This window comes from Salmo salar, chromosome 01 (assembly GCF_965601325.2).
Source record: "Salmo salar chromosome 01, fSalSal1, whole genome shotgun sequence".
Lineage (NCBI taxonomy): Eukaryota > Metazoa > Chordata > Actinopteri > Salmoniformes > Salmonidae > Salmo > Salmo salar.
The window spans coordinates 147,808,863-147,833,911 of record NC_138291.1 but is presented as its reverse complement, the minus strand read 5'-3'; the positions used below and the strand labels follow the sequence as shown (position 1 = coordinate 147,833,911).

General features: G+C 42.9%; 1 protein-coding gene across 1 annotated transcript in view; it reads right to left on the bottom strand.

Annotated features, from left to right (window-relative positions):
* The window catches only part of LOC106565238 (dihydropyrimidinase-related protein 2), a 30,324-nt gene extending 17,092 nt beyond the window's left edge, over positions 1-13,232 (bottom strand). The window contains exons 1-5 of the mRNA XM_014132134.3: positions 12,904-13,232; positions 3,580-3,668; positions 3,171-3,355; positions 2,375-2,539; positions 664-725 (exon numbers count right to left, since the gene is read on the bottom strand). Of these exons, the coding sequence (XP_013987609.1) occupies positions 664-725; positions 2,375-2,539; positions 3,171-3,355; positions 3,580-3,668; positions 12,904-12,951 (549 nt within the window). The 5' untranslated portion in view covers positions 12,952-13,232. The remainder of the gene's footprint in view (positions 1-663; positions 726-2,374; positions 2,540-3,170; positions 3,356-3,579; positions 3,669-12,903) is intronic.
* Positions 13,233-25,049: the final 11,817 nt, after the last annotated feature.

Sequence of the window (25,049 nt, the reverse complement as noted above, 5' to 3'; positions counted from 1 at the left end):
TGAGCAAAGTGAACAATAATGCCAATTTCACACCATGCAAAACTCACTCTGAAGGTCTCAAATACAACAGTGGTAGAGGAGAACCTGTTACTGATGTATGAGCGATGTGTGAGTCTTGTATGAGTCATCTCCCAAAAGCCAGAAATATAATAAAGAGCTACCATAGGTTGCCTTGGGAGACCTGCACAAAATAGAATGAAATGCTCTGGCCAAGCAGCCTGAATGCATTCCTCACACAGGTGCAAAGACCAATGCGGGCCGTTTTCAAAGGAGCCTCCAGTCCAAGATGAATCTGTTTACCATGAGTCAGACACAAAGACTTGGACTGGTGCATTCTTTCATCATCCCTTACTCCCACTGGAGACACACACAATTAATGCCTCAACCTCCCCCACCCTCCCTCCTCAACTCAGCCCAGAGGCCATGGGATATGCTGGGAGGGGAAGGCTGGAGAGCTACAGTATATAAAGTCTTACAGTGCATGTAATTGAGCATTCAGTATGATTTTGTCCCAAAAGAGGTGAATTCCTTCCATACTTTTTTCTTAAAGATTATTTTAACCATTCATGTCCTTTGTGGCGGTAGTGATCGATGTGTGTTTCCTGTAAGACAAACAGGGAGCCAACGTTAAAAAAAGCTACCATATGATAAGGTAAGTCATACCTGAGAGTCAGTAAGCTGGAAAACATCCTTATAAGCCAGATAGACAAGGAAAGAGTTGACACCTGAGGAAAGAGAGCACGTATCAAAGGAAGGTACAGAGAGTTGGGATGAGAAACAAAGAGAGGCGAAGAGACCAGTAACATATGAACATACAGTACACCAGTCAAAAGTTTGGACACACCTACTCATTCCAGGGTTTTCTTACTATTTTCTACATTGTAGAATAATAGTGAAAACATCAAAACTATGAAATAACACATATGGAATCATGAAGTAGCCAAAAAAGTGTGAAACAAATTAAAATATATTTTAGATTTTAGATTCTTCAAAGTAACCACCCTTTGCCTTGATGACAGCTTTGCACACTCTTGGCATTCTCTCAACCAGCTTCCAGGTAGTCACCTGGAATGCATTTCAATTAACAGGTGTGCCTTGTTAAAGTACATTTGTGGATTTGAGCCAATCAGTTGTGTTGTGACAAGGTACAGTTGGTATACAGAAGATAGCCCTAATTGGGAAAAGTCCATACTATGGCAAGAACAGTGCAAATAAGCAAAGAGAAATGACAGTCCATCATTACTTTAAGACATGAAGATCAGTCAATACAGAAACTTCAAGAACTTTGAAAGTTTCTTCAAGTGCAGTCGCAAACCCAGAGTTACATATACTGCAGAGGGCAAGTTCATTAGCGTTACCAGCCTCAGAAATTGCAGCCTAAATAAATGCTTCACAGAGTTCAAGTAACAGACATCTCAACATAAACTGTTCTGAGGAGACTGCGTGAATCAGGCCTTCATGGTCGAATTGCTGCAAAGAAACCACTACTAAAGGACACCAATAATAAGAAGAGACTTGCTTGGGCCAAGAAACACGAGCAATGGACATTAGACTGGTGGACATCTGTCCTTTGGTCTGATGAGTATAAATTGTCCAAATTTGAGATCTTTGGTTCCAACCGTCCAGTCTTTGTGAGACTAGGTGAACGGATGTGTGGTTCCCACCGTGAAGCATGGAGGAGGTGTGATGGTGCTTTGCTGGTGACACTGTAGGTGATGTACTTAGAATTCAAGGCACACTTAACCAGCATGACTACCACAGCATTCTGCAGCAATACACCATCCCATCTAGTTTGTGCTTAGTGGGACTATCATTTGTTTTTCAACAGGACAATGTTCCAACACACCTCCAGGCTGTGTAAGGGCTATTTGACCAAGAGAGTAATGGAGTGCTGCATCAGATGACCTGGCCTCCACAATCATCTGACCTCAACCCAATTGAGATGGTGTGGGATGAGATGGACAGCAGAGTTTGGAAAAGCAGCCAACAAGCGCTCAGCATATATGGGAACTCCTTCAAGACTGTTGGAAAAGCATTCCTCATGAAGCTGGTTGAGAAAATTGAGAGTGTGCAAAGCTGTCATCAAGGCAAAGGGTGGCAATTTTGAAAAATCTAAAATCTAAAATATATTTTTAACACTTTTTTGACTACTACATGATTCCATATGTGTTATTTCATCATTTTGATGTCTTCAGTATTATTCTACAATTTAGAAAATAGCAAAAATAAAGAAAAACCCTAGGTGTGTCCAAACTTTTGACTGGTACTGTACATGTAGGAAATCTAGCAACCATACAGAAAGAGAAAACATGAACACAACCAATCAAAATGTACTATATGACATCATGAGATGTTAATGTGGATGTGTCTGTACCGTGGTCCTTGACCAGGGCCTCCATCTCCTCCTGGACTCCCTTGTGCCACTCAGTGATGTCCACATGTAGAGAGTAGTCACAGCACGACTTGCTGTCCGCCCACTCACGCCACTGCTCAAATGCAGACAGCAAACTGACCCCGGGTTCCGGAACCACGTGGTCAACTAGTGGACACACACACACACACACACACACACACACACACACACACACACACACACACACACACAATTGTTTAGTAAATTGGTTCATTCTTATTGTTCTGGTCGCATTCAACTACGAAATGCAATAGGTCAGATTAAAAGCCTAGATCAGGATCTTGCATCATGTTTCTTCAACCAGATTGTACTGTACTGCACTGTGACCCAGTAAGCCTCTGTTTCGTGACGTGACCCATTTACAGAGATGGCTCTGTGGACTCTGCAGTGCTGTCAGCAGGAGTCAGCATTCTGCACGATGTGATAAAGCCACCTTACTCTTCAGGAGTCTGTGTAACTGCTGAGCAGGGAGATGGACCTTTACTGAGGCAGCTAGGATATTCAGTAGAACTCTAGGAACGCTACAGGCAGGCCATGCTATTACTGAGCAATTAGGAGGAGAGTGGATAAACAACTTGAAAAAAGTTTTGAACGTCCTCCCTAGCACTCAGCAGCACTTGGTGGCAAGCTAGTCTGTAGCAGATGAGACTTTATGGGCTCAGGACCTGGTGCTGCCATAGATGGAGCTGGCACTGTGCCCTGCCCATGACACTTGAGAGGGGGAGGACAGAAAGTGGGTAGGTGGTAGTGTACATACTGATCATGGTAGTGCCCCCTGCCAGAGCGGCGCGGGTGCCCTGGTAGAAGTCGTCCACCGAGGTCATGCCCCGGTCGGGCATCTGGAAGCGTGTGTGCACATCAATGCCCCCTGGCATCAACATGCGCCCGTGGGCATCGATGGTCTTCACCCCACCGGGCACTATCAAGTTCTCGCCAATTTGTCTGGGAGTCAGAGGAAGAGAGATAAAGAGAGAGAATGGAAAGCAAGAGAGAGATAGTGAGAAAGAGAAAAAAAGAGAGCGTTGTTATAGAGTTATCATTACGACTGCAATTTAGTCTGCAATAGCAAACAACGACCAGTGTTAAAGGTCAACGCATGGTAAGGATGGTGCAGAGGTAGTTAACCTCTGAGAAGTAGAGCATGTAGTCGTCGTCGTGAAACTCACTTGATATGACCATCCTCCATGTAGATGTCAGCACAGAAGGACTGGTCATCGTTCACGATTATCGGCCCTTTGATCAGGAGACGATCGCTCTACAAGATCATTTAAAAAAAAGTATTGTTAGATGAAGAATTCACTGTGAATCATGGTAATGTTTCTTTATGTGTCAATTAATCCTGTAAGGGACAGGTTACCAACTGTCATTCATTCATTCATTAGTTAGTATACACATGTCCCATTCTCTTCATCCTCACAGAGTTAACACAGTGAAGTAAGCGTTCCTTTAGGAAAAGCCTTTAATGTCAGTGTGGGAAAGCAGACACCAGAATGTAACGCACAAAAAACGTCCTGGGCATTTATATGGCCTTATAAAAATGAGCTCATGATGGTGAGTATTGTATTTGGCACCACCGCAGTACCAGCCACTTTCTTTACAGGAAGCATCAGCTAACACTGTGCTATTAATATACTAAATACAGACACGTAAAATACTAAAGACAAGCCAAAAGACTTAACCCCCCCTACATGTCCCTGCCATCCCATCACCCCCACCATGGCGGGACGTTCCGACTGCCTCTCTGCTGTATTGGGCAGTGTCACATCATGTGTCACTGTCACAGCATTATCTGATGTTCTGCCTTGTTGCGTCATAGGGATATTAGGCTTCGTCCAAGTGAGTTCTGTGATGATAAGGAACAACTTATCCTCCCACAATGTTTATGGTTGCCCCAACTGGTTGTGTTGAGCTGGCATGATCTATTTGATTATGGATGGCTTGTGTTGTAAGTCTCTCTCTCTCAAACACACACACACGCACACGCACACGCTCATGCACACACACACACACACACACACACACACACACACACACACACACACACACACACGCACACACACGCACACAGCACACACACACGCACACACACACACACACACACACACACACACACACACACACACACACACACACACACACACACACACCACAGAGGAAGAAGCAGTTCCATGCAGGGATAGTTTGGATCAGCACCAGGTCTTGGGTGAAGGTTGTTCAACCGTTACAGTATGTGTGTGAGACAGAGAATGGGACAGAAAGTGTTTGGGATTGTAAGAATAAAGGAGAGAGATAGAGAAGCAGAGCAATAGGAGAGAGGGAACGGGAGTTAAATAGGAACCAAAGACACAGAGATACAGCAGCGGGGGTGGATCTGAGTTGAGCTGCAGCCTGGAATGAAAGCAGGACGACTGCTTTGACAGAGTCTTAAAGAGAGACTGCGTGATCAATGCTTCATGCACATCCTAATACAGGGAGGGATAAAGGGAACACAGATGTACAGTGTGCTTATTATAGATGGCTGAATACAGCACGTCGTGACCAGGAACAACATACGGAATATGCATCTTTGAATGGATAATTTACTAGGTAGGATGATACCAGCATGGCTCAAAATGAGGTTGAGGAATGCACTGATGAAACAACGACAAGCAGCAGAGCACAGGACCACAGGATACGCCCCTCTGGCATCCTCACTGGGAATCAGTCATCCATACCTCTGTCACCAGGCCACTTGTTTCTGTGCGAGACTGAGAGGGGGGAGACCCGGCCCCCTGGCACCTCCCTGTGTTGCCCCAGTGGCGACGGCCTACTCTCCAAAAGTGGAGAGGCACAATTCTGGTCACGAGGCATTTAGCCCCCTCCAAAAACAAAGGTTGCTCTGTTTGAGTTTCAGCCTCTAGCGTGTTTCCCTGCTAGAAGCCCTGGCCTCAAGCAGAAATGCTTTCCAACAGGGTTCACAATGCCCCGCCCGAAATGCATTTGGACTAAAGAATAGAAAACCCATCTCTATGACATTGACATACTTTGGTATATTTTTTCCCAACAAAAGTGGTTACTTGTTCCCTGCCAACTGACAAAGATTCTATAAAACAAAGACACACGCAGAAACGCACGCGCACACACATTTCTCTCCTCTCTTTCGAACAAACCCCCAAAGAATGTATTGTTAGTGATGACTATGTCAGGACATTTTTAATAACTCGTGTGACAGGAGTGATGAACCCAGTCCATTCTCACATCTACATGATTCCATCCTGTTTTGGCAACTGTTCACTGAACAAAAATCATGTGGTTGACTATCACTATATCATTATTTGTCGTGCCTGTCACGACTTCCGCCGAAGTTGGTGCCACTCCTTATTTGGCCGGCGTTCGGCGGTCATCGTCACCGGCTTTCTAGCTGCCACCGATCCATGTTTCTTTGTCCATTTGTTATGTCTTGATTGTTCACACCTGGTTCCCATTTCGTTCTGATTATTTCCCTATTTAAACCCTCTGGTTATCATGATGTTTTGTGCGTTATTATTTTACTGTTGGTCGTGTTAGTTGCGTTTGTCATTATTGTTTTATCCCTGCGTGGATTTTGACTGAGCTTTACTAGAGTAAATACGTATATTTTACTCAGTTCAGTGTCCTGCGATTGACTCTATTTCTCATCTCCACTACACAGACACTGACAGTGCCATTTCACATATACGGTGCATTCGGAAAGTATTCAGACCCGTTCCCTTTTTCCACATTTTGTGACGTTACAGCCTTAATCTAAAATAATTTTTTCCCTCATCAATCTACACAATACCCCATAACGGCAAAGCAAAAACAGGTTTTGAAATGTTTTTTTTTGTTGTTTTTTTTGCAAATGCATAAAAATAAAAAATAGAAATAACTTATTTACATAAGTATTCAGACCCTTTGCTATGAGACTTGAAATTGAGTTCAGGTGCAGCCTGTTTCCATTGATCATCCTTGAGATGTTTCTACAATTTGAGTGGAGTCCACCTGTGGTAAATTCAATTGATTAGACATGATTTGGAAAGGTACACACATCTATATAAGGTCCAACAGATGACAGTGCATGTCAGAAAGCAAGCCATGAGGTTGAAAGAAATGTCCGTAGAGCTCCGAGACAGGATTGTGTCGAGGCACAGACCCGGGGAAGGGTACCAAAAAATGTCTGCAGCTTTGAAGGTCCCCAAGAATACAGGGGCCTCCATCATTCTTAAATGGAAGAAGTTTGGAACCACCAAGACTCTTCCTAAAGCTGGCCGCCCGGCCATACTGAGCAATCGGGGGAGAAGGGCCTTGGTCAACCATCTCTGCAGCAGTCCACCAATCAGGCCTATATGGTAGAGTGGCCAGACGGAAGCCACTCCTCAGTAAAAGGCACATGACAGCCCGCTTGGAGTTTGCCAAAAGGCACCTAAAGGACTCTCAGGACATGAGAAACAAGATTCTCTGGTCTGATGAAACCAAGATTCAACTCTTTGGCCTTAATGCTAAGCATCATGTGTGGAGGAAACCTGGCACAATCCATATGGTGAAGCATGGTGGTGGCAGCATCATGCTGTGGGGATGTTTTTCAGCGGCAGGGACTGGGAGACTAGTCAGGATCGATGGAAAGATGAACAGAGCAAAGTACAGAGATTTCCTTGATGAAGACCTGCACCAGAGCACTCAGGACCTCAGACTGGGGCAAAGGTTCACCTTCCAACAGGACAACGACCCTAAGCACACAGCCAAGACAATGCAGGAGTGGCTTCGGAACAAGTCTCTGAATGTCCTTGAGTGGCCCAGCCAGAGCCTGGACTTGAACCTGATCCAACATCTCTGGAGAGACCTGAAAATAGCTGTGCAGCGACGCTCCCCATCCAATCTGACAGAGCTTGAGAGGGTCTGCAGAGAAGAATGAGAGAAACTCCCCAAATACAGGTGTGCCAAGCTTGTAGCGTCATACCAAAGAAGACTCACGGCTGTAATCGCTGCCAAAGGTGCTTCAACAAAGTACTGAGCAAAGGGTCTGAATACCTATGTAAATGTGAAATTTCATTTTTATATACAAAGCAAAAACAGGTTTCTACAAATTTTTGCAAATGTATATATATATATATATATATACACATTTACAAAAATTTGTAGAAACCCGTTTTTGCTTTGTCATTATGGGGTATTGTGTGTAGATTGATGAGGGGGAAAAAACAATTTATTCCATTTTAAAATAAGGCTGTAACATAATGTGGAAAAAGTCAAGGGGTATGAATACATTCCAAATGCACTGTAAATTGGAGGCCTTTACTGAAATCCGTTCATAAACATTCATACAACTATGTGTGAGACAGCCATGATCTAAAAACTATAATTACATTTTTAGATACTTGTACATTACCAAAAACGGAAAGAAAGGTTACAGAATAATGTGGTACTGTGTCAGGATTACAATGAAAGTCATTCTCTGTCACTCTTAGTAAACGTCCAATGATAACAACAGTCAAGTGCTTTTAAACTCAATCTACTGTGGACTATTTCAGTTTATAAATGTGCATGCCTATTTCATGTTTCTTCTTATTTTAACCTACTTAGCGGTTCTTGTTTTTAAAGAAGCATTTGCAGGTCAAAGTCAGTGCCCAATCTGCTTGGCCTGTGATCGTCAATCAGGCATCATGGTTTTGGAGAGCATCTATCTTTTGATTGTTCTGGACCTGAGCCAAACATGACAGTGACCTTCCCTGGAGGAGAACCACACACAAACAGGATGTTGACTCAATTGAACAAGGTTTTAACTCTTAGACAAATAATATGCCTAGGGTGTTGGTCAATGTTTAATATCAACAACAGGTAATCCATCTCTGACCAACTAATACAGCCCTAATACAACTTATTCAATTGAGATTTAAGTGTAGAAGGCATTTTCAGAAATTCCTTAAACTGCAAAAACAAATCTGAACCAAGCCCAGCACCAAACTAGAGCCTGGATAGGTTAGAGGTCAATCAGAGACATAGACTGATGGATTGATGTTGCATTGATCCGTCCTCTCTCCACGCTGTGTGGCAGATCAATCCAATGTATCATGTTTTAGAGGGCTCGAATTAAAGACTACTGACGTGTAGTTAAAGACGTGACATCAAACGTTAAAATTGACACCATTAGGCAAAGATGTTATTCACACATTGCATGGAAGCAATAGACAGGGCCCATTTCTACTGGGCCTGAGCAACCTTCCTCGATCGAAGACAAATACTGTCAAATGAGGTAACCAAGGAACAGCATGTGTTGTTCTCTCCCAGTGGAAAACTCCCAGGGAACATGAGCTGGAGCTGGGGTGGAGAAGCATCAAGCACGCCTAATCCAAATAGTTACTGATCCAATAGTTTCTTTCCAGTGGACGGGTGAACAGGAAACTGCCCTCAAGCCCCGTCAGCTCTATGTCTCCTGGACCTGGAATAGCCAGACAGCCCCCCTGATCAAAGACTGGAGGAGCTGCTGGGTGGCTGTCTGGTTTAAGACACACAGACTATGACTGCTACTGTACAGACGCTCCAATTTAGAAGCATGGATTTTGTTGAGCCAACAATCTGGCTGAATATGTACTGTGTAGCGGCCGCCGGATCCTCTTAAAGAAAAAGGAAATCTCGCTTGTCAGGGAGAAATCCCAGGTTGCACTGGGGCACCATTCCTTCCCCTATCTTCCTGTGTCCAGCTGCTGAAGTGTACATAAATAAACACCATCTCACATTGAAGGGATTATGAATGGGGATATGCTGGATTATATCTCACAGCGTAGAAGGAAAAAAAGCGTTCTTGGCAGGCAGTCGGTGTCCCTTAGAACTAAGAGTGTGCTTTGTGTAATGTGTGAACACGGAATTCCCCGGGCCGCAGTGCATTATGGGATTACTGTGGGAGAATGGCGGGCTGGAGATGAGCAGTGCCAGGCTGGACTGTCTTTAGTAAAAGAGAGTGATCTAACAGGAAGATACAGGGGCTGTGTCTAAAATCTGGCTTGCCTACTGCTTACTTCAATTGCATACTGTGTACTAATCGTACTATTTAGAGCGTACCATTTAGTAAAAAACGAATGCAGTACACACAAATATCAACATACTAGGCTCTTCCATACTGTGAAGGTGTCATATAATGTGCAATTGCATTGAATCCCACCATTTGTTCATTTTGGTAGATTGCATCCCTTTGTCTGATTATCAGCGGTTGTCAAAAACACACGAGTCTTGAAAGACGATTCTCTCCCTCAATAACGTGCAGCAAATTCAACTAAATTAAAAGCCGAGTATGAAATCATGGCATTTAAAGCACACTGAATTTCACATTCTATATACTGTAACTTGTATTTTCGCATACCAAAAATGTATACTATTTAGAATGCTGGTAGGGGTATTCGGACACGGCCAGAGGCTTCTGGATAAAATGGCATCCACGGTGGCCAATACCAGGTATTCCACTGGCTCCTGAACTCTTGACCCCAGAGCCTGGGAACAACAGGAAGACCTCTCTCATTAAAGTATTCATGATATGTCCATCCTGCAGTTAAGTCCATCAGTGTTATACAGGAACCCTTATGAGTCCTCCCCTTAAATAACAATAAATCCAAAAATCTATTTCTGTTTGCGCATTTTCCAACAGTAACTTTGAGTGAGTGAGTGAGTGAGTGTGTGACTTTAAATGAACCTAATCATATCCATGAGAGAGTTGGATGAGTCATTTTATGAATGCAGCCCCAGGTGGTGATTTTAGGATGACATTCATATTTTATGAGGCGTCTCTGAGGTGTGCTGCTTCCTAGTCTGCAGCTGACCACTCCAGCTGGTGACGACAGCCTCGTACTGCAGCCTGCCTGCTGCCTTTTGACTTTCCAATCTCAACAACTGTGTGTGTGTGTGTGTGTGTGTGTGTGTGTGTGTGTGTGTGTGTGTGTGTGTGTGTGTGTGTGTGTGTACGCCTATGTTTCTGTGGGGGTGTTTGTCATAATCCCCCCCAAAAAAAAATCACAATTGACTTAAATTGAAAGACAGAAAGTAGCATACAAGAACATTCTTTGTGTGTATCTATAGTGATCGTGTGTTTGGTTATACAGTGAATTGTTTTAGTATGTTAGATGGACTGTACTTTGTTCTTACTCTCTCTGTTTCTTTTTCATTCATCCCTCTCTCTCTGCCCTCATGTTCTCTTTCCCGGGTACAGAGTACATGTTCTATTTCTGAGTTAGCTTCATCACCGTTAGGGCTACTACGGCTCCTGATCCTCTGATCTAACACTAACTGTTACGCTCTTCACGGAAACTACTCCAGGACTGGGTGAAGACAGAGCAAAGCCTGGAGCGTGAGGATGATCAACTGATATAAAACCGCAAACACATTCATACACATATGATATACACGTAGATATACATCTACATTGAAACAGTGACACTCCCTGGCTGCTGATCCTATGTTATGATAATTGATAAATGCATGAAATAACAAGGATATGACCTGGATAAGCAGAAGATTGTTGGACTGTAAGGGGAAGGGGATTGTTTGGTTCCATAAATGTGTGTATGACAGGCTGTCTATACAGACAGACAACACAGGGTGCTCACTGCTCCCTGCCACAGGGGTGTGGCACACGTACACACACTGCGGCTGCTCCCTTGGTACTGCACTCTCAGTCACCCTTGGTACTGCACTCTCAGTCACCCTTGGTACTGCACTCTCAGTCACCCTTGGTACTGCACTCTCAGTCACCCTTGGTACTGCACTCTCAGTCACCCCTGTTTATCTGTCTGTCTATCCATTTTGCTCTTTCATCTCTTACAGTCTGAAAGATGGGCTACTTTAGGCGTACCTCTATTCTTTCGCTGTCTCTCCCGTCATCCTCATGTTGGGCAACGGCTGAGTTTATCAACAGGAGCTTAGAGAGGGATAAGGACAGGAAGGGTGCATGCTCAGTAGAAGGGCATGTGCACCGCAGAATGATAGTATGTGTGTGTGTGTGTGTGTGTGTGTGTGTGTGTGTGTGTGTGTGTGTGTGACTATGTGAATAGATCATTAGGTGGGGTAGCCCTAGCCTGCTCCCTTCACCGGGTCATGGCTGGTGGCTGGCGTATCCATATGAGCAGGCTGTGGGATGTGACAGGGTTTAGGCCAAACCTGCATCAGTTTTGTCAGACTGAGCCAGCCTGCCAGCCTGCTGGAGTAACCAACCGGGATGCCAGCCAAAGCCCCTTTCAAATTGCTTTCTTTGTCCACAAAAAAAGCACACATGCACATGCAATGAGGAGAGAGGCACTTTCCCCATAAAAGCTTAGACTATTATAGATCTTCAGGACATCCATTACATGGAGATGTAGGCCTATGGTTTAATGACAAAGGCCTAAACGTGTTTTTCAAATGTGTATTGAAGCATAGGTTCATTGCAATGTGGTTGGGAAGCATGAGGGTTGGATGAATAGTTGGGGAGTTCATATAGACCACTGGAGACGAAAACCTATAAATGATCCAGTTCAGCAATAGAAATATGGAAAGACATGCGGGAGTCTATAGTCGTTTTTGCCCCTTTCCCTTCATTAGTGTGGAGGCTGAGAGACAAGGCAGGAAACTGGAGCCTCTGCCGCCCCCGTTTCATTCTTCTTCTCATTCCATTATCCTATGATATTCTCTCTTCGCCATGATTTAAAATCTGGTGCAAGACATGGTTGCTGCCTCGCCCAAAGTCACACAAAATCCGTCAACAATAACGGGCTATATGTCCTAAACCCGCCTATATATAAATAACAATTTTACCGGAGTTGGAATTGTCCAGAAAAACTAACCCGACATTGCAGCGGATGGGCACAGGCGAGAAAGCTAATGCATTTGCTCCACCCGTTGGCGAACGGTGATAACCGGCCAGATACCGTTCTCTAACAAAGAAGATCCGCATGGAAATGTAGCCTATAATGCGCGAGGGCGAAACCACAGCCTTGCGACTGAATTACTTTAGATGTGGAAATGATTCAAGGACAACATTGATTTCAAGGAGAGTCTTACAAGAGCCAAATGTGATTTGGCCTATCCAAAAGTGGACAGCTAGCCTCAGGTTCTCATCTTGTCAAATAAAGACAATTGAGATAAATTAAGTCCTTGAAAGATAACCTATGCTCTGAACGATCACGCGTGCTGACCAGATAAGCAAAACTGTTGTAGCCTATTTTAGCCCACTGTCATTTGAAAGATAATTTCTTTACATAGTCTCAAAATGTTGGCCTTTAGCCTTGTTAATCCTAAAGACCCCGTTAATTACACAAGTATTACTAAGAGCTCGTGCAGAATGCATTTCACAGTTTATGCAAACAGGTCGTTCACCTCTGAGCTGTAGCCTAAAGCTACCCGAGAGAGCTTCAACTAATTCGGATCACAAGCCTCATTTTAGCGATGCACATCTTTGCCTGACTGGTGAACGGATAGTTGTAGCAATACATGCACAATGTTCAATGGAATCAATACATGTTTTCCTAACTCACTGTTATGCGGGGAATGTTCTTCTTGCCCTGATAGCCTTGCCCAGACATCTTCGCTGTTCTGTTCTTGCTGCGCTTAATGGACCGCTATCAATGGAATGGGTGTTCAGAATAGTGCGGTTTGCCGGGTGGATAAGGCCGGTGTGGAATAGGCAGAGAAGTTAGCAGCCAAGAGAGTGTACAATTCCAAAAGGAGTCGTGCGTCCTAAAGGGGGAGGCCACCGCTCGCAGAATCTAGGGAAAGAACCGCAGCTCCAAAGCACGTCCTCTCTCGCTCCTGTTCTCCGCTGATGCGCCAAACCTTGCCAGACTGACTCTCACACACCGAGGAAGGGAGGGACAGACCCTCTTGACGAAGCCCTACGTGCATGTGTAGAGCCCCGCCCTGATCCATTGAGAAATCATGGCACGATGCTATGCATTTCTCAACCTGAATTAGGGAGTACAGTAGCAGGGGCGAAAATCTGATATCAACTTTGGGGGGGACAATTACATGAAATTTTCTCAAGAGCAATTCCTGAGGGGGACACCAAAAGTAGTGCTGTAACACATAGCCTACATTGTAATATGGTAAATGTATATTGAGGAACCAAAGAAATAAGGTGTTTGCCGTACTCCTAACTACCGGTACCCAAAACTACACAACTACTCACAACAGCAATACCATTGCCTTTAACAAATCTTAGTTCAGTCACCAGTTTAAGTTGAGAGTGGGGGTATCCATGGCATTTTCCAATTATGTTCCTATTTTACAAGTTAAAAAAATGGAGAACCTTTCATAATGTTGCCAAACAAAGACTCAACAAACTTACCTGAGACTCCCTGTCTCTGCCAGTCTGTCCCTGCATATCTGTCCCCAACTCTGCTGTCTGTGTGCCATCTGTTGCCTGCTCTGCCTAATGACATCATTGTGAAACATTTCCATTAGAATTTCATTTCTTTCTTATGAACATTTTATCAACTAGTCTTTGAGATATTAGGCTACTAGGGTTCTTACTTTGCGTTTTGGTGTACTGAAAAATACTCTGATGTCCGTCTTTTATTTTTCTGCCATTTTTCTACCTGGCTGGCTGGCTACACACACACACACAGTGTGTAGGTTATTTACAGTAGGAGATGGGCTTCTATCATCTTATCTTTTATCATTCTATTTGGGCTTCGATCTAAAAGGTAGCTAGCAAATGTGAAACTGATTAAAATGACAAGAGTTGACAGCTGTATGAGTTCACCATTTACACAACATATGCTGCAACCTTTTGTAATTTTAATAGTTTGTTTCATATTGGCTGGCTTCCAACAATAGCTGAATTTGCAAAGCTAGCGAGCACCAATTCTGTTTCAGTGGTGTTTGCTATAATCTTTGCTACCCGGGTTAAATAAAATAAATAAATAAAAGTTCCCTTGCGACAATTTAGCTTTTGCAACGAGACCATTAAATATATTTAAGACAATGGTAGAAGAGAGTGTGGTTCTGTTCAGTTTGGACTTCAGTTTATCGCTAACCTTATCACAGGGACTTTGAAGCACTAACTTACATCATCTGCATGCTGATCTCGGAATAAATTGACGATAGCAAAGATTCCATCTTTGACGAGGCCACATAAATGGAATAGGTACTAGCTAGCTTAATAGTTCATATTTGCGCGCTAGCTCTGCATATTCAGCTAGTGTGTGTGCGCGATTGACTGGATTAACCTCACGTCAGTTACGTTCATTGAGTGCCTTTCAGACAGTGGCTACGACCCCTCTGTTACCTTCCCAGTGGATCAAACCATTGTGAGGAAAGGGGTGGGGGGGTCGCAATCTTTTGAAACTTAAAAACGCGCTATTAAGTGTCTATAATCAGCACAATTGCTTTCATTGCGTATTATTAATATTATTTAAATTACATAGTTATGTTTCAGTGATATATTGGGGGGGACAAATCGTATTTTTCCCAGGATGGGGGGGTCGTGTCCCCCCCGTCCCCCCCGCGATTTCCGCCCCTGTACAGTAGGCTACAGCTACACCCCTGCTGCCTGCCCTGAATATAAATTCCACGGCATGTGCAAGGTTTAGCTTTTGATTCTCTATGGTATGACGTCATATTTCCTTGAGTTATTTTGTCTTCATTGAAGAATTTGGCCTAAAAACGTCCTGATAACCATACAAAAATCATAGCTCAATCCTGAAGCAATGTATTGGTATAAAAACACCATACATTTAAAACATTACGTAATAGCTAATGAACAATATAAAGAATTATACTTTAGATTTATTAAATCCCTTAAAATTGATAAACCATTGATTGTAGCCTATACAATAAGGGATTAACAGAAATAAGTGTGTTAGTCTACTCAGGAAATGGAAGGTAAATCAGAGGATATTTGGAAGGCACATCAGTCGCGGGTTTAATCTCTCTTGGGTAGGGGGCAGTATTTTCACTGCCGGACGAAAAACGTACCCAAATTAAACGGCCTACTACTCGGGCCCAGGAACTAGAATATGCATGTTATTAGTATATTTGGATAGAAAACACTCTGAAGTTTCTAAAACTGTTTGAATGATGTCTGTGAGTATAACAGAACTCATATAGCAGGCAAAAACCTGAGAAAAATCTAACCAGGAAGTGGGAAATCTGGCGCTTGTAGTCCTTTCAAGTCATTGCCTATCCAACACACAGTGACTTAGGGTTCATAAAGATTGATGCTATACAACGTTTGACATGTTTGAACGAACGTAAATATAATTTTTTTTTACTTTTCCTCGTGACATTTTGGCCGCGCTTCCTACACTTGGAGTAGCTTACTGAACGCGCAAACAACAAGGAGCTATTTGGACATAAATTATGGACTTTATTGAACAAAACAACATTTATTGTGGACCTGGGATTCCTGGAAGTGCCTTCTGATGAAGATCATCAAAGGTAAGTGAATATTTCTAATGCTATTTATGATTTTAGATGACTCCAAAATGGCGGGTATCTGTATTGCTTGATGTCTTTTTCTGAGCGCAGTACTCAGATTATTGCAGTGTGTGCTTTCCCCGTGAAGCTTTTTTGAAATCTGTCACAGCAGTTGCATAAAGGAGATGTTCATCTATAATTCTTTGAATAACAGTTTAATATTTTATCAATGTTTATGATGAGTATTTTTGTAAATTGATGTGCTCATTCACCGGAAGTTTTGGGAGGCAAAACATTTCTGAACATTACACGCCAATGTAAAATGGGGTTTTTGGATATAAATATGAACTTGATCGAACAAAAAATGCATGTATTGTGTAACATGATGTCCTAGGAGTGTCATCTGATGAAGATCGTCAAAGGTTAGTGCATAATTTTTGCTGGTTTTCTGGTTTTTGTGACGCCTGTCCTTGCTAGGAAAATGGCTGTGTGGTTTTTCTTGTGTTGGAACTGTCCTAACATAATCTAACTTTATGCTTTCGCCGTAAAGCCTTTTTGAAATCGGACAATGTGGTTACATTAAGGAGACGTGTATCTTTAAAATAGTCGTATGTTTTTTCACTGGCTGTTGAATAGTGTGAACCGTGGGTGGGATGCTAGCGTCCCACCTCTCCAAGAGAGGTTAATCAATAAGTGCATAGACGAAGTTGACTATAGGAATTTATCCAAATAAAAAAAACATGGATTACAAGCAATATCCGTAGAGCTTCCACTTACAAAGACCGAGACCCGGACGCATACAAGAAAGCCCGCTACGAACTTCGACGATACATCAAACATGCAAAAGGACAATATAGGAGGAAGGCTGGAATCATATTACACCGGCTCCGATGCTCGTCAGATGTGGCATGGCTTGCAGACGATAATGGATTACAAAATGAAAGCCAGCTGTGAGATGCCCAATGATTAACAACTTTCAAATGAGCTAAATGACTAATGCTTGCTTCGAGGAAAACAAAACCATCCTACGTGAAAACACCTGTTGTTCCTGATGACTGTGTGATCCTGCTCTCCGTGGCTGATGTGAGTACAGATTTTAAACAGATTAACACATGCAAGGCTGCAGGGCCAGACAGAATACCAAGGCATGTTCTCAGAGCATGCGCAGACCAGCTGGCAAGTGTCTACACAGACATTTTCAATATCTCTTTGTACCAATCTCAACATGTTTCATCCTGATCACCATTGTCCATGTTCTCAAAAACTCAAAGGTAACTTGTCTAAATGACTATCACCGTGTAGCACTCACATCTGTAATTATGAAGTGCTTTTCAATGCTGCTCATGGCACATCAACACCATCATCCCAGACACTCTGGATCTACTCTAATTTGCAAACCGCCCCAACAGATCCACAGGTGACGCAATCTCAATTGCACTTCACACTGCCCTCTCCCACCTGGAAAAGATGGGTAATAACTATGTGAGAATGCTGCTCCTAGACTACAACTGAGCATTCAACACCATAGTCCACTCAAAACTCATCACAAAGCTTGGAGCCCTGAGTCTGAACACCTCCCTCTGCCACAGGATCCTGGACTTCCTGACATGCCGGCCCCAAGTGGAGAGGGTAGGCAACAACACCTCTGCCATGCTGACCCTCAACACAGGTGCCCCTCGGAGGTGCGTGCTTAGTCCCCTCCTGTACTCCCTGTTCACCCACGACTCCAACACCATCATCAAGTTTGCAGACGACACGACGGTGGTAGGCCTGATCACTGATGACGATGAGACAGCCTACAGGGAGGAGGTCAAAAACTTGGTAGTGTGGTGCCAGGACAGCAACCTCTTCCTCAACATCAGTAAGAACAAGGAGCTGATCGTGGACTACAGGAGAAAGAGGCGAGAGCACAACCCCATTCAAATCGACAGGGCTGTAGTGGAATGGGTCGAGAGCTTCATGTTCCTTGTTGTCCACATCCCTAAGGACTTAACATAGTCCACACACACCTGCACAGTCGTGAAGAGGGCACGACAGCGCCTCTTCCATCTCAGGAGGCTGAAAAGAGACATCACTGTGGCCGAGCTCCCTGCCATCCAGGACCTCTATATTAGGCAGTGTCAGTGGAAGGCCCAAATAATTACCAAAGACTTCAGCCACCCAAGCCATAGACTGTTCACTCTGCTACCGTCCGGCAAGCGGTACCGGAGCATCGGCTCTGGGATCAAGGCTCCGAGACAGATTCTACCCCCAAGCCATTAAACTGCTAAATAGCCATAATACTACTAAATAGTTAATTAAATGGTTACATGGACTATCTGCATCGACCCGATCTTGCATTGACTTTATGCACACTCACAAGACTATACAGTGCCTTCAGAAAGTATTCATACCCCTTGACTTATTCCACATTTTGTTGTGTCACAGTCTGAATTCAACAATTATTATTTTGTTAAAAATCGGACTTATCTACACACAATAACAAAGTGAAAACATGTTTTTAGAAATGTTTGAAAATGAAATACAGAAGTATCTCAGTTACATAATTATTCACACCCCTGAGTCAATTCATGTTAGAATCACCTTTGGTAGGGATTACAGCTGTGAGTTTTTCTGGGTAAATCTTTAAAAGCTTTGCACAGCTGGATTGTACAATATTTGCCCATTATTCTTTTCGAAATTCTTCAAGCTCTGTCAAATTGGTTGTTGATCATTGCTATAATACCAGTCTTGCCATAGATTTTCAAGCAGATTTAACTCAAGACTGTAACTCACAAGCATACCCTTAACATGATACAGCCACCACTATGCTTGAAAACATGAAGAGTGGTACTCAGTAATGTGTTGTACTGGATTTGTCCCAAAAATAACACTTTTTATTTAGGACAAAAAGTTTATTGCTTTGCAGTATTACTTTAGTGCGTTGTTGCAGACAGGATACATGTTTTGAAATATTTTTTATTCTGGACTGGCCTCATTCTCTTCACTCTGTCAATTAGGTTAGTATTGGGGAGTAACTACAATGTTGTTGATCCATCCTCAGTTTTCTCCTATCACAGCCATTAAACACTGTCACTGTTTTAAAGTCCCCATTGGCCTCATGGTGACATCAGTGAGCAGCTTCCTTCCTCTCCAGCAACTGAGTTAGTAAGGACGCCTGTATCTTTGTAGTGCCTACGGAGCTGTGAGGGGAACGGCACCTCCGTACCTTCAGGCTCTGATCAGGCCCTACACCCAAACAAGGGCACTCCGTTCATCCACCTCTGGCCTGCTCGCCTCCCTACCTCTGAGGAAGCACAGTTCCCGCTCAGCCCAGTCAAAACTGTTCGCTGCTCTGGCACCCCAATGGTGGAACAAGCTCCCTCACGACGCCAGGACAGCGGAGTCAATCACCACCTTCCGGAGACACCTGAAACCCCACCTCTTCAAGGAATACCTGGGATAGGATAAAGTAATCCTTCTAACCCCCCCCTTAAAAGATTTAGATGCACTATTGTAAAGTGGTTGTTCCACTGGATATTATAGGTGAATGCACCAATTTGTAAGTCGCTCTGGATAAGAGCGTCTGCTAAATGACTAAAATGTAAATGTAAAATGTAGTGACTGAGTGTATTGATACACCATCCAAAGTGTAATGAATAACTTCACCATGCTTAAATGGATATTCAAAGTCTGCTTTTTTGCATTTTTATCTACCAATGGGTGCCCTTCTTTGCGAGACATTGGAAACCCTCCCTGGTTTTTGTGGTTGAATCGGTGTTTGAAATTCACTGCTCGAATGAGGGACCTTACAGATAATTGGATGTGTGGGGTACATAGATGAGGTAGTCATTCAAAAATCATGTTAAACACTATTATTGCACACAGAGTGAGTCCATGCAACTTATTATGTGACTTGTTAAGCACATTTTTACTCCTGAACTTATTTAGGGTTGCCATAACAAAGGGTGTAGAATAATTATTGACTTAAGAGATTTAAGATTTTAATTAATTTGTAAAAATGTCTAAAAACATAATTACACTATCATGGGGTATTGTGTGTAGGCCAGTGACAAAATACATCTACATTTAAACCATTTTAAATTCAGGCTGTAACACCAAATTTGGAAAAAGTCAAGGGGTGTGAATGCTTTCAGAAGGCACTGTATATACACACACTCACTCACACACACTACACTGACACTCTCACACAAAACCCACACAGATAGCACACACACGCACACATACACTTTCACACTCATCATATGCTACTGCTACTCTGTTCTTTATTATTACCCTTACAATAATAATTATTTACTCTAATGAAGATAATAAGCGATAGAGAACAGAGGGACTACAATAGACATGAGGCAGTAAAGAGGATCTTAGATAACAGGCCTATTTTTATATAAAAAAAAACATATTTAACATGCATTTAAGCAGGGAGTCAAGAGGCCGGGACACTGACCAGGGAATGAGAAGTAGCATGATCTACTCTATGTTTTAGTGAGGAAGAAACACAGGAGCGGAAACCATAAAAGTCTAAATTACACAATTAGTATTTTTCTGACAGTACACAGTTTCCATTATGCATAGAGCAAGTCATATGAGCATTGGCCAAGATGCTGACTGAGACTGATGTTCCATATAGGGTCCCTCTGCACTAGATGTATAGGTCTGGCATATGTGGGAGGGAAACACACACACACACACATCCTGTGAGGTTCCTGCCACTCTAACTGTGCATGCATAATGACCAGAGGCGGGGATTTGATTAATAAAAAGCTAGGCTGCTGCAGTTTGACCACAGGAAAACCTGCTAAAGACTACGTAAAGCCATGCACTCTAACATTGACATTGTCCTATTGGCCAGCTCACTACAGGAACTTCTCCCTCTGATGGATACTCCACCAAGCACAGCACAGGAAGTAATGGCCCATTGCATCACAGAGCCTCATGGGAAATGTAGGCAAACTCAACCTGATAATGTCCAGTCCATTGAAGAGTGATGTGAAGGATATCAGCTAGGTGCTAGCCCTGCTCTGGGTTTGCTTTCCCTAAAGTCAATGATCCATATCTCAATAACATGCATTGGCATATAGAACCTGATTCTCTAGACTTGGTAGGTAATGGTTAAAAAAATCAACTAACTTTATGCAACTGGTAGTGCATACTCTGCACAAGGTAGTGCCTGAGGAACATGAATGTTGACAGAGTTGCATTGACATTGCATTGATTGAGTAAAGGCATTAGCTAAGTGGTTTGGAAAGAGACTTGACTATATTACTGATTGGCAAGTTTCTAGAGATCTCAATGAACTCATTTCTGCATGATTGTGTTGATTTATTTGTGCTTTATCTGTGCGAGGCAAACAGACATATGCTACAGAGAGATAGATGAAAGAAAGAAAAATACAGTTCATTTATTCCCCCCCCCCAAAAAAAAAAACAAACGTTGGAAAATGTGTGCACTCACTACTGTAAATCGCTCTGGATAAGAGCATCTACTAAATTACAAACATTTACAATTTCATCCAGGGTGACAAAGCAGAAACATCTGCAGCTCTCTTACCCTGTCATTTAGGTTTTGCAGGGCTGATTTTCCTCTGCTCTCCCGTATCGTGACCCTTGGCAGGGAGATGTCCGCCTGCTTGTCAATGACTTGTCCGTCATGCCTGCTACAGCCCCCCGGCAGTGACTGGAATTCCAACGTCTTGCTGTCGCCAGAGCCTTCAACTGGACAGAACATGCCACAGAATTTCTGCCGTGGCTTGGGGCTACCCGAGCCCATGTTCTTGAAGAAGACAGGGACTTCCCCGGTTGTCGACATGATTCAACGGTGTGGTTGCTGAGTTCTCAACCCTTGTAGCGTGGCTTGCAAATTGCGATCTGTAAGCTTGGACAGCCACCGCCTTGACGGTTGATAGCAGTGGTCGCACCTTGAAGGATATCAGTGCTGAATGAAAATGCTGTATCTGTATGCAGTGTTGAAAGGGAGACAAACATGCATCATAAATTAGAAATGATTTAATCTGTAAAAAACGAAAAATCTTCAAGTACAATTATTTACTTAGCTCATCTCAAGCAATGACTCAGAGATACAGTACATTCAGACTGCACAACATGTTCACCAGCTTCTATCATTTTCATAGCACCATACGATTTTGAGACTAGGTGTAGTCTGTTACACTCAGATAATTGCTTACCTGTACTCGTGTAGATAGAAAATATAACCCATGTAGCCTAAATGCAAAACATGAACAAATGATCCTATAACGTGCCCAACCTAGTATAGCCTAATTTCTCACTAACCTATCCCAATGGGCAATGTGTTTGAGAGATGCTGAGAAGGTATACCTTTAAGCTGCAAGCAAAGTCCTCCACAGTGACTAGCACTCAGATATGGCTGGAGAACATCAGAGTATAGCCATATGTCTGGAAGTGATGCCCAAAAATGAACAGTGAACTCACTGGCATAGGACAATGCTTTGTCAATCAAATCTCATCAAAGCTCATCTGTTGCCCCTATCGATGAAGTGTAGCCTACTACTTAGAGGGGTATGGTCACTATGGTGTCAATCAAAAGCCTCCTACTATGATTTGAACCTGAGAGGTTAGTGGTGAGAAAACAACTTTAATAAATGTAACTATTGTATTGGTTAAACTGTGGCTAAATGAAAACTTTAATTCTGAACAAGTCTGCAGAATGGGGTCAAAAGGCAGTCAGAGCATATCTCACAGATTGCTACCTCACACCCAGCTCAACAATGAAGGGAGCTATCCTTTCAGCACCACCCCATTCTGTGTGACTGGGCAAGTCTGCCGCAAGAGTTGCTCATGTTCTGAATTCTTTCTCCCTTGCTCACACATGTCAAAAAAAACATTACTCAACTAGATTCTGAAGACTAATTGCATGTTGAACTTTTAGGTCTATAACGAAGTTGCCCAAAAACAGACGGCCACTTGGACCCATGTCTGCCTTCTGGTCCTGGCATTACGAAACAGATGGGGTTCAAAGAGTAGTAAATCCATTTTATGCACTGTTGCTACTTACACTGTCACAGAAAACACAACTCTGAAGTTGATGCACTTGCATCCAATTCCCCAGTGGTTAGAGAATGTATTTTCTGTGTCTGGATTAACAGGTAGTGCACAGCAATGATCACTGCTTTCTTTTGGTGTAAAAAAAAACACACACACACACACACTTTTTCCATCCCATCTTCTCCTCCTTCCCCATACAGAACCTCAGAACACCTGCTTCCAGCCAATCCAGAGGCGGCAAGTTCCTCAGCTCCTCCCATTGCAGCTTGTGGCGTTACCATGGGTTACAGGGTGGTGGCCGGCTCTGTGTGTCCTTCTCCAGTGAAAAAAAACATAACCCTCCCCATCTCAACAGACCAGACTTCATACAACACACTCAAACTACGTTCATGCATGTTTTTACTGATATTATCTAAATAAAAAAATGGAGGAGGATGTACATGCACATTTTGAATGACTAAAGATGTGTATGTATGCATCATTACAAAGCATGCAGAACTGAATTCTAGGATAATTTCTATTTGTATCTCTGGAATGCCAAACAAAATCCCCCCTTCATTGACTACCATCAATTACTGTTCTGACCCATGTCCCACTGGTTAGAGAAGAATTGGAGTGAGGGTGGACCTTTCTTGGATACTGCTCAATAGCATTCTGACTCATTTAGCCATCCTGACTGTTTATCCAATTCAGCCACTTTGCCACATGCCAGACAGAGGATTAACGGGTTCAGTGCAATTGTGTTAAGATCAAGTTACACTGCACCTTACAGTCCGACTCTCAGTGTCTGTGTCATTTGTATTGTCAGAGTGTACAAGGATTGCATAACTTAACCATCTGGATACATAGAAGTAATTTCTATTGAACATTGATTTCATATAGGAAACAAGCATACATAGACACACTACACGTCCCCAGCCTTCCCAAACACACAAAGCACAGGCATGTGTCATATATATCTTCACCACTAGAGGACAGCAAGCTATTCTTTATAGGGACTGAACAAGAAACAATGTAAACCTCAGCTTAGTCCGTGCTACAAATCAAACGTCTGTCACTGGAGCTGTTTAATTCCTGAGTTACTGCTAAACCACATGCAGACCGAGACAGCTAATTCCTGTGTGGCATCCGTGAGCTGCTTCAAATCGCACAAAATCAATGCTTCCCATTGGTGTCCCAGGCAGGGGTTCTATTCCAGTTACATGCCGGGAAGTATCATGGCCGTGGGTTAAAGGTCAGAATGACTGAGCTAGGAGCATGGGGTACTGACTGACAGCAGCTCTTGGAGAGTGTTGTTCACCAGTTGTTGGTGAGATCTCTATATCTGTGCTGTGCCTACAGGAAGCCAGAGGCCACTAAAAGGGTTTCACTGATTGATAATTCAACCTGGGTAGATGTAACATAGTAAACGTAAATCTGGGACAATCCAATTAGTATGATATCTTACTTTTCATATGGTATGTATTAATTTGTCCTTCATCCATTTGTATGATATGTTACGAATTGAAATGTGTACAATATGCTACGAATTGTAACTCGTACAAAATGTTACGAATTTGCAAAACTTATGTAAAGAATTTCAATTTCTTGTGGCTAACGTTGGCTAGGTGGCTAACGTTAACTAGGCTAGGGGTTAGGGTTTGGAGTTAGGTTAAAGGAAGGGTTAGCTAACATGCTAAGTAGCAAGTAGTTGCAAAGTTTCTATTCAGCTAAAATTGTCTGTGATGAAATTTGAACACACAACCTCGAGTTGCTGCTAGACGTTCGTGTTATACGTCTACTCATCCACCCCGACCAACCACCCTCCTTTTGTCTTATGTAACCATACCAAGCATTACATTTCATACTAATTTGAGTGTCCCGGAGTTACATTAAATATGTTACATCTAGTCTATGAGCCCAGGCTGGATAATTTAAGTCCAATAATTTTAGTGACAGACAGGATGTGTGTGTGAGAGAGAGAGAGAGAGAGAGAGAGAGAGAGAGAGAGAGAGAGAGAGAGAGAGAGAGAGAGAGAGAGAGAGAGAGAGAATCAACACAGCGATATGAGAAACAACATGAGTGGGATATTGTCCAGAGGGGTAAACTACAAAGTAGGTTCAATGAGTTAGGCAGCTAACTTTAGTGAACAACCAGAAATAACTATTGATTTTCTGGTTCATTAAGAAATTAAGAAAGCTAAACACATGTGTTATTGGTTGTTGAGTCAATTACACCATGAAAGCTTCTCTTTCTAAAAAATG